General features: G+C 42.9%; 1 protein-coding gene across 8 annotated transcripts in view; it reads left to right on the forward strand.

Moving 5' to 3' along the window:
• The first annotated feature begins 9,520 nt into the window (after positions 1–9,520).
• HMBOX1 (homeobox containing 1) overlaps positions 9,521–13,068 on the forward strand; it is a 70,409-nt gene continuing 66,861 nt past the window's right edge. For 7 of the 8 annotated variants that reach the window (XM_035895444.1, XM_035895449.1, XM_035895445.1 and 4 more), the window contains exon 1: positions 9,521–9,598. In XM_035895444.1, the coding sequence (XP_035751337.1) occupies positions 9,576–9,598 (23 nt within the window). In that variant the 5' untranslated portion in view covers positions 9,521–9,575. Of the gene's footprint in view, positions 9,599–10,780; positions 10,863–13,068 lie in introns of all 8 variants that reach the window. The other variant, XM_035895447.1, reaches the window with a different exon arrangement.

A 13,068-nucleotide genomic window follows, 5' to 3' on the forward strand; every position in this document is an offset into this window, starting at 1 on the left:
GAACCATGTACCTCTGCAGGGGTGAACGAGCCCCACAGGCTTTCTGGCAAAGCATGCAAAAAAGAGAACTTGCATCGTACCGTTTGCTTGATGTGGATGAAAGTCCGGGCCATCAGAGAGGAAGAAGAGGGGAAAGCAGAAAAGGAGGGTAGAGCCACAGATCAATATTTTAAGCACAACCAGTTGACAAGAGCGTGGGGATGGAGAGGGGCAAGGAGACTCTTTTGATCTGCTGCTGTAGTGAGGACGTATCTGCCAGATCCCAACCCGGTTCCAGCATCACTGGCAGACGTGTGGATTCTCTGATAACTAATTGTGTTCTGAAGTGAACAACAGATGGGTGCCCTATGACTGTCTGTCAAACCTACCTTCAGTTGTACAGCAGAGGACAGGCAGCGGCGACACTGCCGTGCTTGTAGTCTCCTTTTATGGCACAATTTTATGAAAACTTGTTTGGGGATGGAAAAGGGTTGCATGCTTATTTTATTACAAGTCACTGGGAGCTCACAGAGCTTTTCAGAATGCCGTTTAACGTTTCGTGAAGTTCCTAACAAGTTGATTGTATGGCGTGTTATCAGATTACTCTTTGGGAAAAAGGGAGGAGGATCTTAAATCCAAAACCTATTTTAAAAAAGATAATACTTGTATTTTATGTAGTCTATTTGCTATTGCCAAGTGATATGACATTCCTCTCCGTATTTTTTTTTGTGCCATACAGCAGTGCAAAAATAAAGGATTGTAAGGCATGACTTATTTCTCTTCTGTGCTTTTCCTGGTACTAGTGATGGCAGATACACTTCTGGTTTCTTTTCTTAGGTCAGCAACTGGGTGTAGGTTCTTCAGCTCGCTTCAGCTGAATATGCATGCAGCCTGCACTGGGCATCTTCATATTCACATGGGATCGTGTAGCAGCAGTTTTCTGTGCTTGCCAAGGGTTTGCTGCTACCCCTGTCTTGCAATTAATCTCCCTCTGTCAAATGACCTGATGCCAAGTGTGATTTCTGGAATTCTGCTAAAGAAGATTTGGTGGCATCCTCTAAGATGTGTAGGGGTCCCCTGGAGCATCACTGATGAAGGAAGGTCCCTGCCTGTCCAGTTGGGCGAACGCTCTGTTTTCTTGGAGCTGTTGTACATTTTGCAGTGCCTCTCGTTTTCCTGCTCTTGAACTTGCCTGTCACTGGCCATGACCTGCGTGGCAACTGAGTCTTCGCAGTGGACATTTGTATCCTCTTTGGGACAAGCAAGCTGCAGGTCTGAGTGGAACTGATGGCCAAACAAGAAGGCCTGTCTTTAAAAGACTATACTTCTTTCTAAGTCCAACATATAAACCTGCGCAACTGCGAGATCAAAAGCCAAGCTCTGTAAGCATTGATTCTAGTGGCCTTGGTTAGTTGTCCTCTAGACATTGGGGAAACGAGTATGTTTTCTCATCTTTGTATGTCCTGTTAGTAGCAGCCTGAGATGAATTTATGGGTGTTTGATGTTCTGAAGGCACTGCTGACCATCTCAGACCAGCAGGATGCTGTGCTTCTGCTGCTGTTGCTGGTTTTCCTTCAGCTGGGTACCTCTTGCCATGTGTGGTATGCAGGGCAACTCTGTCAGGTTGTCCTCCAACATGAGTGAGCTCCTGACAGACCTGGAAGCCACGATAGCAATAGCTTCTTTCTTGTTCCTAGTGTGCAGTTGGGCACAGTGCGCTTGGCCTGAATCCCGTGGCACCCAAATTGGAGGCAAACAGGGTAAGTAGTTGCTCCATGCCAAAACTGGTACTTGGTGCTAGCTAGACCAGAGAGATGGCAAACTTGGGGCACTTCAGGAGGTCAGGTTCTTCCCTAGCATACTGCGTAGTAATTAATTTGAGCAGTTCCAGTGGGTGAGAAATTTTAACTGCAGCATTATTATGGTCAGAACCACACAGGGGTGGACTGCACGTGGACCTGCCTGAATAGACTTAGTAAGCAGAGATGCTCACGTCTAACAATGTCCTGCAGTGGAGGTATGCTCGCAGTACTCACATATTATGCTTGGCAATATAGAATCTCATTTCAGTTGGCATATCCAGTGCTACTATGTCACTGTATTCCTAGCAAAAAAAAATGTCGAGGTAATTAGTGTTAATTGGGATCTTTTTTGAATGAGCCTCTCATTTATTGTATGTTTGGCCCAGGCTTGGACTCAAGGAGTTGGCAATCTCCCATCTGCAGTTTTGTCCAGATGAACGTATATGCCTTACAGTGTACATATCCACAGAGTTCAAGGTATAATCCCTACAGTTGGCATGTAAGCGCTTTAAATCTTCACTCTACTTTAGGGTAGATGTCTTGCCTGTTGTAGCTCTGGAGGAGTTAGCTGGCATTGGACTGCTCCTTCAGCTCTCTGTTGTCTTCTGACATGCAGTTCCTAATTTCTTGACAGCTTCTGCTCTCTTGCAATGCAGCATCAAACATTTTGAAGTGAACCACTCAGCTGAGAGTCTCCCATCTCCTTAAACTCTCTCTCACGTGTGAATGACCATCTCACTCTTCCACATCAGTTTCAGTGCTCAAACTGATCTAGTCGACCATTAAGGAAGTGGTCTTTGTAGCAGCCGTTAGCTATCGCCATTAGCCACGAGTTCGTGTGCCTTGCTGTCAGTCTTCCGCTGTCGAGATTCACTTGTAATTTTAGCCAGAGAAGCTAATTCAAGTCTGGCCTTTGGTTCCAGGCAAGTTTTCAGACGTGATTGGAGGGGACAACATACTGAAATTCAGGAGATACAACAGCGTAGGTGCTTGGTACATTAAGGCCGGAAGCTCATTTGTAAGCAATAATGAAAGTATAACCTGGGGTTCTCTGCTGAAATGTGTCTGCGGATGTATCTTGATGACAGCATTTCATTTTCCATTAAGGACAAAGCGATACTAAATTATGTCCCTTTACTGGGACTGCATTGCCTTTTCTGTATCTCTGGGACTTCTGGAGTAACTCGGGGTCCTTCCCAGTGAAATACAGATGAACTTTTCTGCCTTTCTGGAAGCCTTGGGTGAGTTTGGGACACTTAATGATTTTGTGACCTCAGTCTTTCTGTAGGGAGATCTGTTGCTAGTCTGCTTCAAAATGGACCCTGGCCCCTGGCTTGCACTCCAGGCAATTCCACTAAATATGGCTCAGGAAGTTTCTTTTGTATGGGGTTGGAGAGTGAAAAGGAGAAACAATTTTAACTACAATCCTTGGCTAATTGTTCTGGGGAGATCTGCTGCAGGGCACGTTGTGGAAGCAATGACTGGCTTGCTTGCTTTAAGGTTACCAACTGTGGCTTTATCATGAGATTGAGCTGTGTTTTCTAAAGGGGAGAAGGCTTCTTTAGATGGTTTCCCTTCAGTTCAAGAGTTCTGAGGAAGAAAAGGATCCCATAAAAAAAGTTTTGCTGTAGGCTTGGCAAGATGCTACTCTATCCCCTCACCATAATCCCAAAACCCAACCCTCCTGGGTTGTACTGTAAAGGGTTTGGTAAACCAACACAGTCACAATAAGACTGAAAACAGCGTTGGTTGGGGGTAACTTCTGAGCAGTTTCTTCAAGAATTTTTCTGTTTGTAAAAAGTGTGTTCTCTTGCTCCCTTTGACTCACTGGTGCAGGTTGCCCGGAGAAATGGTGGAGTCTCAAACCTTAGAGATACTCAAAAGCCATCTGGACATGGTCCTGAGCAAAAGGCTCTGGGTGGCCCTGCTTGAGCAGGCAGGTTGGACAAAAGGACCTCCAGAGGTCACTTCCGACCTCATCCTCTCTGTGTTTCTGTGATTAGAAGGTCACAACCTCTCCCTTAAGATCACTGCCATAGGATTTCGTGCCTTGTTACCTTGCAACTGAGCCAACATCCTCCTTGCAAACATGGGTTCAAGGTAACCCAGAAGCTGCAGCAAATGCACCGTGTTGTGTGTTTAGCAATGATTCTTGAATAGAGCTTGTTGTGCACCTTATTGGGGGTCGGCCCAAGACCATGCTCAAGGTACAGATTCATATACTAACTTAAAGTAGTGATATTTAAATAACTTGGAGCCTGGAGACGTAAGAAACAACTCTTCTCCTCGTGTTGCGGTACAATGACCGCATGAAACTGGACGCTGCACCTTGCCAAGCCACACTGTGTGCTCAGGAGGTGGCAGTTCTTAGAGAAGGTTCTTAACCTTGCTTTCCAGGGCACAAATGTAACGCATCCTCAAGTCATATGGCAGAGCATTTTTATTTTTTTTTCCCTAATAGGCCTATTTTGGGAAAATGGGCTAGAGAGTCCTAGATTAGCTTTAGTATTTTGGACACTAGGCCTACTTTTGTGCATGCACCCAGATGAATTTGTCTTTAAGTTTTGATACAAATGCAGTACCTGGAGTTTTAAAAGCACTGGGTAAACAACAGCCTGTCTGAACATCTCCCAAGAATAAAGGACTCCAAGCTGGCAAGGGAAGGCTTAACAGGAGCTGCTGGCTGGAATCTGAAGCCAGACACATTCAAAGTAGAAATCAAGTACAAATTTGTAACGGAGAGGATGATTAACCACTGGAATGAGCTAGAATGGATGGATCATAGAATCATAGAATCATAGTTTAGGGTTGGAAGGGACCACTAGTGGTCATCTAGTCCAACCCCCCTGCAGTGAGCAGGGACACTGCTAACTAGATCAGGATGCTTGGTCTCTTGCTGCTTTTGTGGCAAGATGTCTTCTGGATGCAAGTTAAGCCAGGTAACAGGTTTGGTTTACCTTACGGTGGCCTCAGTGTAGAGAAGGTGAAGCAGATGAAATGTAACAGCCCACGTTTATTTATAGACACGTGCATACGCACACATGCACAGAATCCAGCCAGAAGACCTGAAGATTCCTACAAATCTTGAGCTGAATGTTGAGTAAAAGACTTAAACTTCAAAATGTTTTGGTACCTCCAGGAGAGGATTGGTTTGTAATTATGCACGGGGTTGGGAATCTGCCTTTATTGCGAATTCAGCAGCGGTAGAACTTCATTCTTGGGGCTGAATTTGCACATTTTCTTCACCATCCAATGCACCTGGTTTATCAGCAAGCTGAAACTTGGTTGTTCTGCATTTCAATAGCTGGTTTGGTAATAGTCCTGTTGTAGCAGTGGGGCCTATGTCCTCAGGCAGGTACCATGTTCAGCCACTGATACTATCCTGTGTGGCTTTAAGCCAAGAATTTAGCCCCTCTGTTCATGTTTTACTTTTGACAAAATGGTGATGTTTCTCTTCCTCAAGGACAAAAGCTTTTAATTTGTTTTTTGTAAAGCCTGTTTTAAGAACTGACCAAGGAAAGCATTAGTGAAATACAAAGTGGTGGCATTATTTTTGACTATGTGACTCACTCATTAAAAGGGAAAATTAATTTCTCTCCCAAATAAGTAATATCAGGCTCATCTTTACCAAGTGACTTCCTCCTTGCCTCTGCAGGGCGTTGTGGATCAGGGCGAACTGTACTTCAAAACATTTAATTGCATACAGTGAGAAATGAAGAAAACTGAAGTGGATCCCAGGAATGTATTAAAAATCTGAACTAAAATGAGAATGATTTCATGTCAAGTGAGACAAATGCAGAGTTGATACTCCAGTGCTTCACACTTCCACTTGTCCTTGATACTGAGAAAATGAGATTTTTAATATCTGAAAAACAGATTGCCACGAAGACTCATCTGTTGTAAATTTAAACTGCCTTTATAGCAACTTAAGCTGGGGACAAGATTGTTCATTACATCTGATTCTACAACTGTGGCCATGATTTCCATATTAATATTGAATTTTTTTTTAATTGTCTGTTCCAGAAATAGGAAGGAGAGCTGGTAGTGTTTTCCCTGTGTTAGCAGGTAATTTATTTAATGAATAATGCGAAAAGGGCAAAGTTTTGTGAGTTCTTACTTGCACATCAACTATAGATTGCGGTGACACCTGCTTTTGCTGCTGTGGTCAAACCCCGTTTGCTGCTTCGGTTTATGCTAAAAGGAGACTGAGGGGAAGAGGGATATTGATTCATGATTTCAGAATCATGATTTGCTGGTGGCGGAAGTTACGTTGTTCGGGACTGAACTTTTTTGGCTAAAATTATAGGTGAGGGGTTGCTTGTTTCCTGTCTGATGGGCCCTGAAATGACAAAAACATTCAAAGCAACCTTTACATGCGTGCGGGGGCAGGGAAGGTATTTCTGTGCCACTGAACTTTAGACCAACGTTGAGTCAAAGACTGTTTGTAACCCTTTTCAATAGCAGCCGTTCTGTTCTGGCATCGGGCTAGGAAGCACTGGCTTTCTCTCCTTTCTGTATAACGGCATTTGCTTCCACAAGTCCAGCTACCAAGGCAGACCTGAGGATTCCCCGACCTGCCTTCCTGCTTGGCTCTGCCTGTGACAGTTTGTGATTGCGTTCAGACCATAATGGTGCTGCCTCAACCTTTAACATAGCAAAAATTGAGAATTCCTCTTTTATTTTCTCATGAACTCTCTCCTGCTTATTTCTGCTGAAATGCTATCATCCTCTGGCTGCGCTCACAGCTCTGGAGTCTCTTGGAAAAGTTCCTCCTTGCTCCTCTGTTCACATCCCAAATTTGGGCTAGATCCTAATGGCTCTTCGTTTATAACATCTGAGGTCTGTACCATTTTTTTTCTCTTCCATTAGTATCACCAATATCATTGTCCTGCCTTTGTCATCTCACACCTGAGTTACTGCAGCCTTTTCTTTGGCTCTTTCTCTCATCTCCTCATGTTCCAGTTTTAATACTGCGTTTTGTGATGATGGAAGGTGATCTTTTCTTTCCTTTGCGGGTTTTGTTCTTTGCTTCTTCCACACTCCTCACCCTGGAACCAAATCTTTCTCTGAGAAATCCAGTTCTTTATCATTAGCCTCTCTGACCTTCAGGAAGTTGGTACATATTTAAGTCTAATTTGTTCCTCTTTGGAAAACAAAACGGCTTTCTGTATTAAACTCAAAATTTGGCAATAAGTCAACAGCATGATCTCATATTTTTTGTGACTACTTCAGGGAAAATGTTTTAAATGCAGTTGAGAGATCTAATAGAGAAGTGTTTTGGTATAGAACTAGCTTTAAAAGATTTGGGGTGGCTGACTGCAAGGGACCTGCGTGTTTCGCTTTTCCATCTGTCGTTCCTTCGGTGTCAAGATTTCTCTCCCAGGCCACAGTACATGACCCGTGGTCTGCTGGGACCACTCATCTTGTCTGTGACCTTGCTCTTGGTGATCTCCTTTCCTCGAGAGGAGGAAGGCAACTCGAGACCTTGACGTGGGCCAGCTGAATTGTTTCAGAAATGGCAGCAGGCAGCTCTCAGCAGATTCCTCCCCAAAAACACTCAGTGCCTTCCTTTGCCACATCTGAGTGGGAGCAATCATGTGGGGGCAGGCATAAAACCCCCGGGAAAGTTGGTGGCCAGAAGCTGACTGCTGCTACTTCTGGAAAAGCTTGTTCAGCCCAGCCTTTTTCCCTGAGAGTTCCTGAGTTTTTTCATGAAGAAAACGAAATGAAAAAGCAACATAAAAGGTATTCTATTCTGTGTGTGCCCAGTGGACTCCATCTGGAATAGGTGCAGTTCTTCCCCAGAGCCTATAGCAGCTGTGATAGAGGAAGAGCCATGCTATAGCGTCTGGACTGGTCTTAGCCACTGAGAAGAGCTATGTCTGTCCACAAGGCTTGGTTGATAATATTTCAGACATTTCTTTATGGAACAAAGTAAATCACCCCATGCAAACCCCTGTGCTGCTCTACCCACTTGTTTTTCTATTCCAGCTCACATACACCCATAGCATGAAGTGTAAATACTCTCTCTAGTTCTTTCTGCATCTGCCTGGATATCATATCCTGCCTTTCTCTGTCACCGAAGTCGGGAAGAATGAACCTCCTCGTAATACCAATGTAGTGTTAGAAGGCAGGCATTCTTTATTCACGGCGCTGGATGCACGGGGGTCGCTCCACCTAACGTGCAGCAACTTGTCCTGTTTATATGTAGCAAAGTGTTACATATGCATAAGTTTCCCAATAGCCTATACATATGCATAACCTGTCCCCGCTTTGTATTAAAATTAGCTTCAGGAGGTCATTTCCATAAGTCCCTCCCCACTGCGCTTGCTCAGTGCCTCCTTGTGGTGGTTGTCGGGGTCGTGGGGATGAAGGCTGATGGCTCCTCTTCGTCACCGCTAGTAACCCCTTGTTCTTGCGCAGACTCAGTTGCTCCTTGGCTCTTGCCCAAACTGCAGGGTCGGTGTAAACCAGTTCTTAAGGTAAACTCCTGGTTCTTATCAAAAACTGTCCTTCGTAAGGAGCCACAAATCTTCCTGCGTCAATTAGTTCTCATTCCTTCGAGTCTAGCAACCTTGGCAAACCGTTATTATCCTTTTGCTTCATCCCCTCCCGATTCTTTCCGTCCTTGAATAAAGTTCTAAATTTACTAAGTAACTACACTACTGACTTTAGCAAAGCATCAGCAAACTAGACAATAAGGCCTAAGTCTTATGCATGTAAGCCGCTTACATCAGGGGGGTCTTTTAACCCTTAAGGCGTCATCTCTTTCCCGTTGGTTAGTAGTTTGACTTCTGAAGCACTTTCAGTCCATGTTAGTTTGTGGAGAAAGACATCAGCAATGATAGCTAAAGAAAATTCTGTTAGGTCATTCCTTTTCAGAACATAGTACCTGTCTTCTAAGCTCTTTGCGGATGTTAGCCAAATAATCCTTTTAATAGCTTTTGTGAGTTAAAAGGGTAGGTAACTGTCATAAGGCTAAATGATTGCATAGATGAATTTACTTGTGGCCAAAAGAAATCAATTGTAATTTAAATTTTTCTCTCTGGACTGATTACACTACCAGACATCTGCTTTTGCCTCAGGAATCTACCACGTGCATTGAAGTGTTATGTCTGTGATTATATATGGGTCTGGGTTAGTTACAGATTATCCAGAGTAATGTGGTGGAACATTCCCAGTTTTTAACCTATGGGTGTACACAAGCTCAGAGTACTCAGCGGGTTGGCCTTGTTTAGATCTGTGAAGTGTCCATTAATAACTTCAGTCGTTATAATTTATAGGGTATTTGGATGTAAAAGAGTATTTACCAGACTTTAAGACCATGGTTCCATTGTAACCCATGTGAAAGCTCCCACTGAGGGCAAAGTGAAAAAAGAGGGTGAGGCTTTAACAGATCATTTAAAAAAAAGAATAAATTGAAAGATGATATAAAAAAATTCGTGGTTCTGGGGAGCGTTTTCTTAACCATGGTTATATTTAGTTATTGGTATACATTCTACTGCCTTTTAGCAGAGGGATGGATTGGGTGATTGAGAAGGATCCTGAAGGCGCCTGTCTTTGTTTTTTTTTTTAACAAGAAGTGATTTGGTGCTACTGCCTGGTGAAACTGCCATAAGGTTGCCCTCTGTAAGCCAGTTGTATAATTGAAAGTCAGATAACAAGGAGTCAGAATGTATTTGCCTTTCAAAGAAATCTCCAACATTCTTGTATATTTTCATTGTGTCTTACAGAATGGTGAATAACACTGAAGACCCCCAAGAGGCTTTATAACGTCCCATCCCCATGTAAAGTATGCTCAGAACTTTTCCAGTAGTGTAAGTACAAACTAAAACCCCAACAAAAACGCATTGCTGAGAGCTCAAGAGTTGTTGTTGGGGGGGGGGTATGTGGGGTGGGCAGTTGTGTTAATTTTTCTAAAAAGAGCAGAGAAATGGTTGCTATAATTATTAGCAGTTTGCTAAATTGGAGAGTTCCACTGGTTCGGTATTTGCTAGACATTTAAACCAGGGAACAGTAGCATTTAATTCCTCACTTGGTCTGGCTGTTACGTTATTTCTACTTCTACTTTTCTGTTGCTGAAAGAGAAGGGAAATCATGCCGTTCTTAGAAACTCAGCCTTGATCAGAGAAAGGGTATTGTTGAAAGAGAGATCTCCATACATCCACTGAACGTACTAGAGGGATACCTGAGCTGTACAAGAGAGTGTAGCACCATTACAGACTTGGTGAAAGGGGATGAGTACACCGTTAATGTAGTGTTGTATAGCAAAGGCAGAAAACCTGGGGCACCTAAGCTAACATGAGAATTAGATGTGTTGGTCCAAGCATCCCGGTACAAACTGAAGTTGTCTAAATCTCATCCTTGAATTTGAGCTTATCAGTTCGTTCTTTGAAATTACTTCTGTCATGAATCTTCAGTGTAATTGCTCTTTCTTCAATAAATAAGCAAATGAATTCAAAGTTTGAAGCTTGTCAGGCTGAAAGGAAAAGCTTGACCTGTACTGTGCTGTCATCCATCTCTCACTGGCCACTCCTATATCACTGTTCCCCATCCCTCTTTCATAGGCACGACCAAATGCTTGTCCACTGGCAATCAGATTCTTGAGATATTTTGACCTCTTGACTTCTGATTGTACCTTCTGTCAGACTGAGGTGGAAACAGAAATCCTATCTACAGAATAGGTAGCAAGAAACCGGGCTGCCATGAATGCAGTCAAATTTTCCCAGATGGATTATTTTAAGGATGAAAATTACTCATCTAGCACATGGACATTCATAGTGGAAGTGGCAGTGCGGTCACAGACTTCAGTAGAGGGAGTCACAGCAAAAAGTAACGACTTTTCTCTTAGAAACTAAACTACCAATGTATTTCAAAAAGACTTGACACAACTGTTAATTATTTATTTTCTGTTGCTGGTGGCTTAGTCTTCTATTCAAAACTAGTAGTTTCCTACTTTGTTGCCAGTCCCCTGAGCCACCTCCTCTTCTTTCTTTTAGCTGGAAATATGTTGGATTTCAGTATTAAAATCACCACTTGAAATTGTAAAGATCTAGTTCACAGCAGGAAAGAAGTCTGGAGGTAAGGCCACGCTGCCCTGTGCATCTTTATTATCCTGGTAATTCAGTTTGTAGAGTGATCTTAGAGCTCCTCTGTGCTTTGTGTGAGCACAAGGACAGTCTGTCAGCTTTAACTTTGAATCAGACTTTTAACATATATTTCTAAACTGTGATATATATATAGTTTTAATTTCTTGGGCTTTAGCTAGATTTCAGTCCTGTTCTGCCCCTGTGCGGTTTTCGCTGGATATCGTGGTGTTCTGTTGCTTTCTGGAATCGTTGTGGCACATCGATGTGCCCTGTTAAACCGCTGCCACCCTCCATCAGAGAAGCAGCAGCTTTTTCGATTTATTCCAGTATACATACTATCATTGCGAATGCAATATAAGTATAGGTGAATAATTTTTGACTGAGTGAAAGCTGGGGTGAACCTATTTGGAGGGGATTAGAGAGAATTTACAGGAAATGGGGCAAAAGATGACTCATTTAGGTATAATGTTTCCAGTTTAAACCATAGGTATCTTTTAAAAAGGTTAAGTGGGCATTAAGGTTTCAGAAGGGGAAAGAAGAAGACGGAGTCTTAAAAAAAAAAAGTTTTAACTTAGTTAAAAAGTTAAAACACTTTAACTTAACTGAATAAGATTAAAATTGAACAGTCTTTTAAAACTACCATGGTTGGAGAGTAGTTTGGTTTCTCCTGTCATGGGGCAGCATCCTCTGTCAGAAGAGCAAAACAGGCAGCTGGCTGCGGTTACCATTTCACCTACCTAATTTTTATCCACGGTTGGATGAGAGTCAGTACTCGAGAGGAATTTGGGGCATGTTGTGAACACAAGACTCTTGATTTTGGTCTCACAAGAAGTAGTCATTTATCTGAAGCGAAGTCCTTCTGTAGCCAGTGCAAGTATCTCTTGTTGGGTTCTCCATAAATATAATGGGAGTAGTTAGTTGTGCTTTGCAGGCTCACCGCAGTATTGATTAATTAATATGTGTTAATAGTGAGACATGACCATCAGTGTTTGTGTTGTGTGTTTCGAACTCTCTCTCAAAATATGATTTCTGATAGAACTAGACAGTTTCAACATCGTCACTTAAAGTTTACCTGAATTATCGGGCCGGTGCTTATGAATCTAACTGCCAGCAATGACAGAGCTGCCTTGGGAGTGAGTAAAAGCCTGCTGAGTGGAAAGAAAATCAGTGTGAGTAATGCAGATGAAAAAAAGACTACATTGAAGCCTTGTCATCATTTAGGAAAAACAACAGAAAGGAACAAGTATGTGACCAATACCAAAGTCAGTGCACCTTGAAGAACAGACAGTGGAGTTACAGCGGCTTAGAAAGTCAGCACACGGCTGAGCTGTGTTAACTGTCCAGCTTCCCCGAAATGTGACACGGAACACGTTAATTAAACCTGGGTGAAAGAGGACTCGGCTAATTTGCTCTTTTTGTCTGCAGTGACAAGGTATCATGTAAATAGTTGGTAGCTGTAGGAATGTTCAGTTGGCATTTTAAGCTTCCTTAACTGAAACAATGTCTTGTCTGAGCCCTCAGTTTTACTTTAAGATAAACCAGATGAGTTAATTCATGATTTCACAGGCAGCTAAGCTCTGAAAGGGACCTAAGAAATCTTGTTGCACGTGTGCCTCTTAGGCCTACTGCTGCTTTTGCCCAAATTGGCTTGCCCCATCTGTTTAGTTGGTAATAGCAATCATCAGAGCCTTCTCTAAGCTAATTCAGCTCACTAACCCAGGCAGAAACTAGCTGTGGGTGGGTTGGCTGGTTGATTGATTTTCCTGCTGGGTTAGTGAACGGAGCTGAACTGGTCTGTGGACTTTTCCACCAAGTCCTGGAGCTATGCAGAAGGGCAGAGGAGCAGTTTGTAGGTCGGTTCACCCTCTCTCATGCATCTGCAGCCTGAGAAATTGCATCTGTAGGTGTTCTCCTCCTGCTCCAAACAGGACATGGAAAGATTCGGACTTGCCCTGAGAATATAGACTGGGTCTTCCCTATGTCATGCAAGAGGAAATTTCTCTAGTTCAGGTCTGGGCTACACAAAGAGGTGTTTGTTGTTTTAAGAGCATTAGTTAGGACCTGTGTTTCTTTTTGAAATGCTTTTAAATAAAATACAACTCTAATATGGAAGCAACTGTGGCCAAAAGCCTGTGTTTTTGCCATTATGATTTATATTCTTCAAGGAGCTGCTGTTATCCATTCCTGAGTTGTTCTCC

This window comes from Egretta garzetta, unplaced genomic scaffold (genome assembly GCF_000687185.1).
Source record: "Egretta garzetta isolate BGI_Z169 unplaced genomic scaffold, ASM68718v1 scaffold325, whole genome shotgun sequence".
NCBI classification, from domain to species: domain Eukaryota; kingdom Metazoa; phylum Chordata; class Aves; order Pelecaniformes; family Ardeidae; genus Egretta; species Egretta garzetta.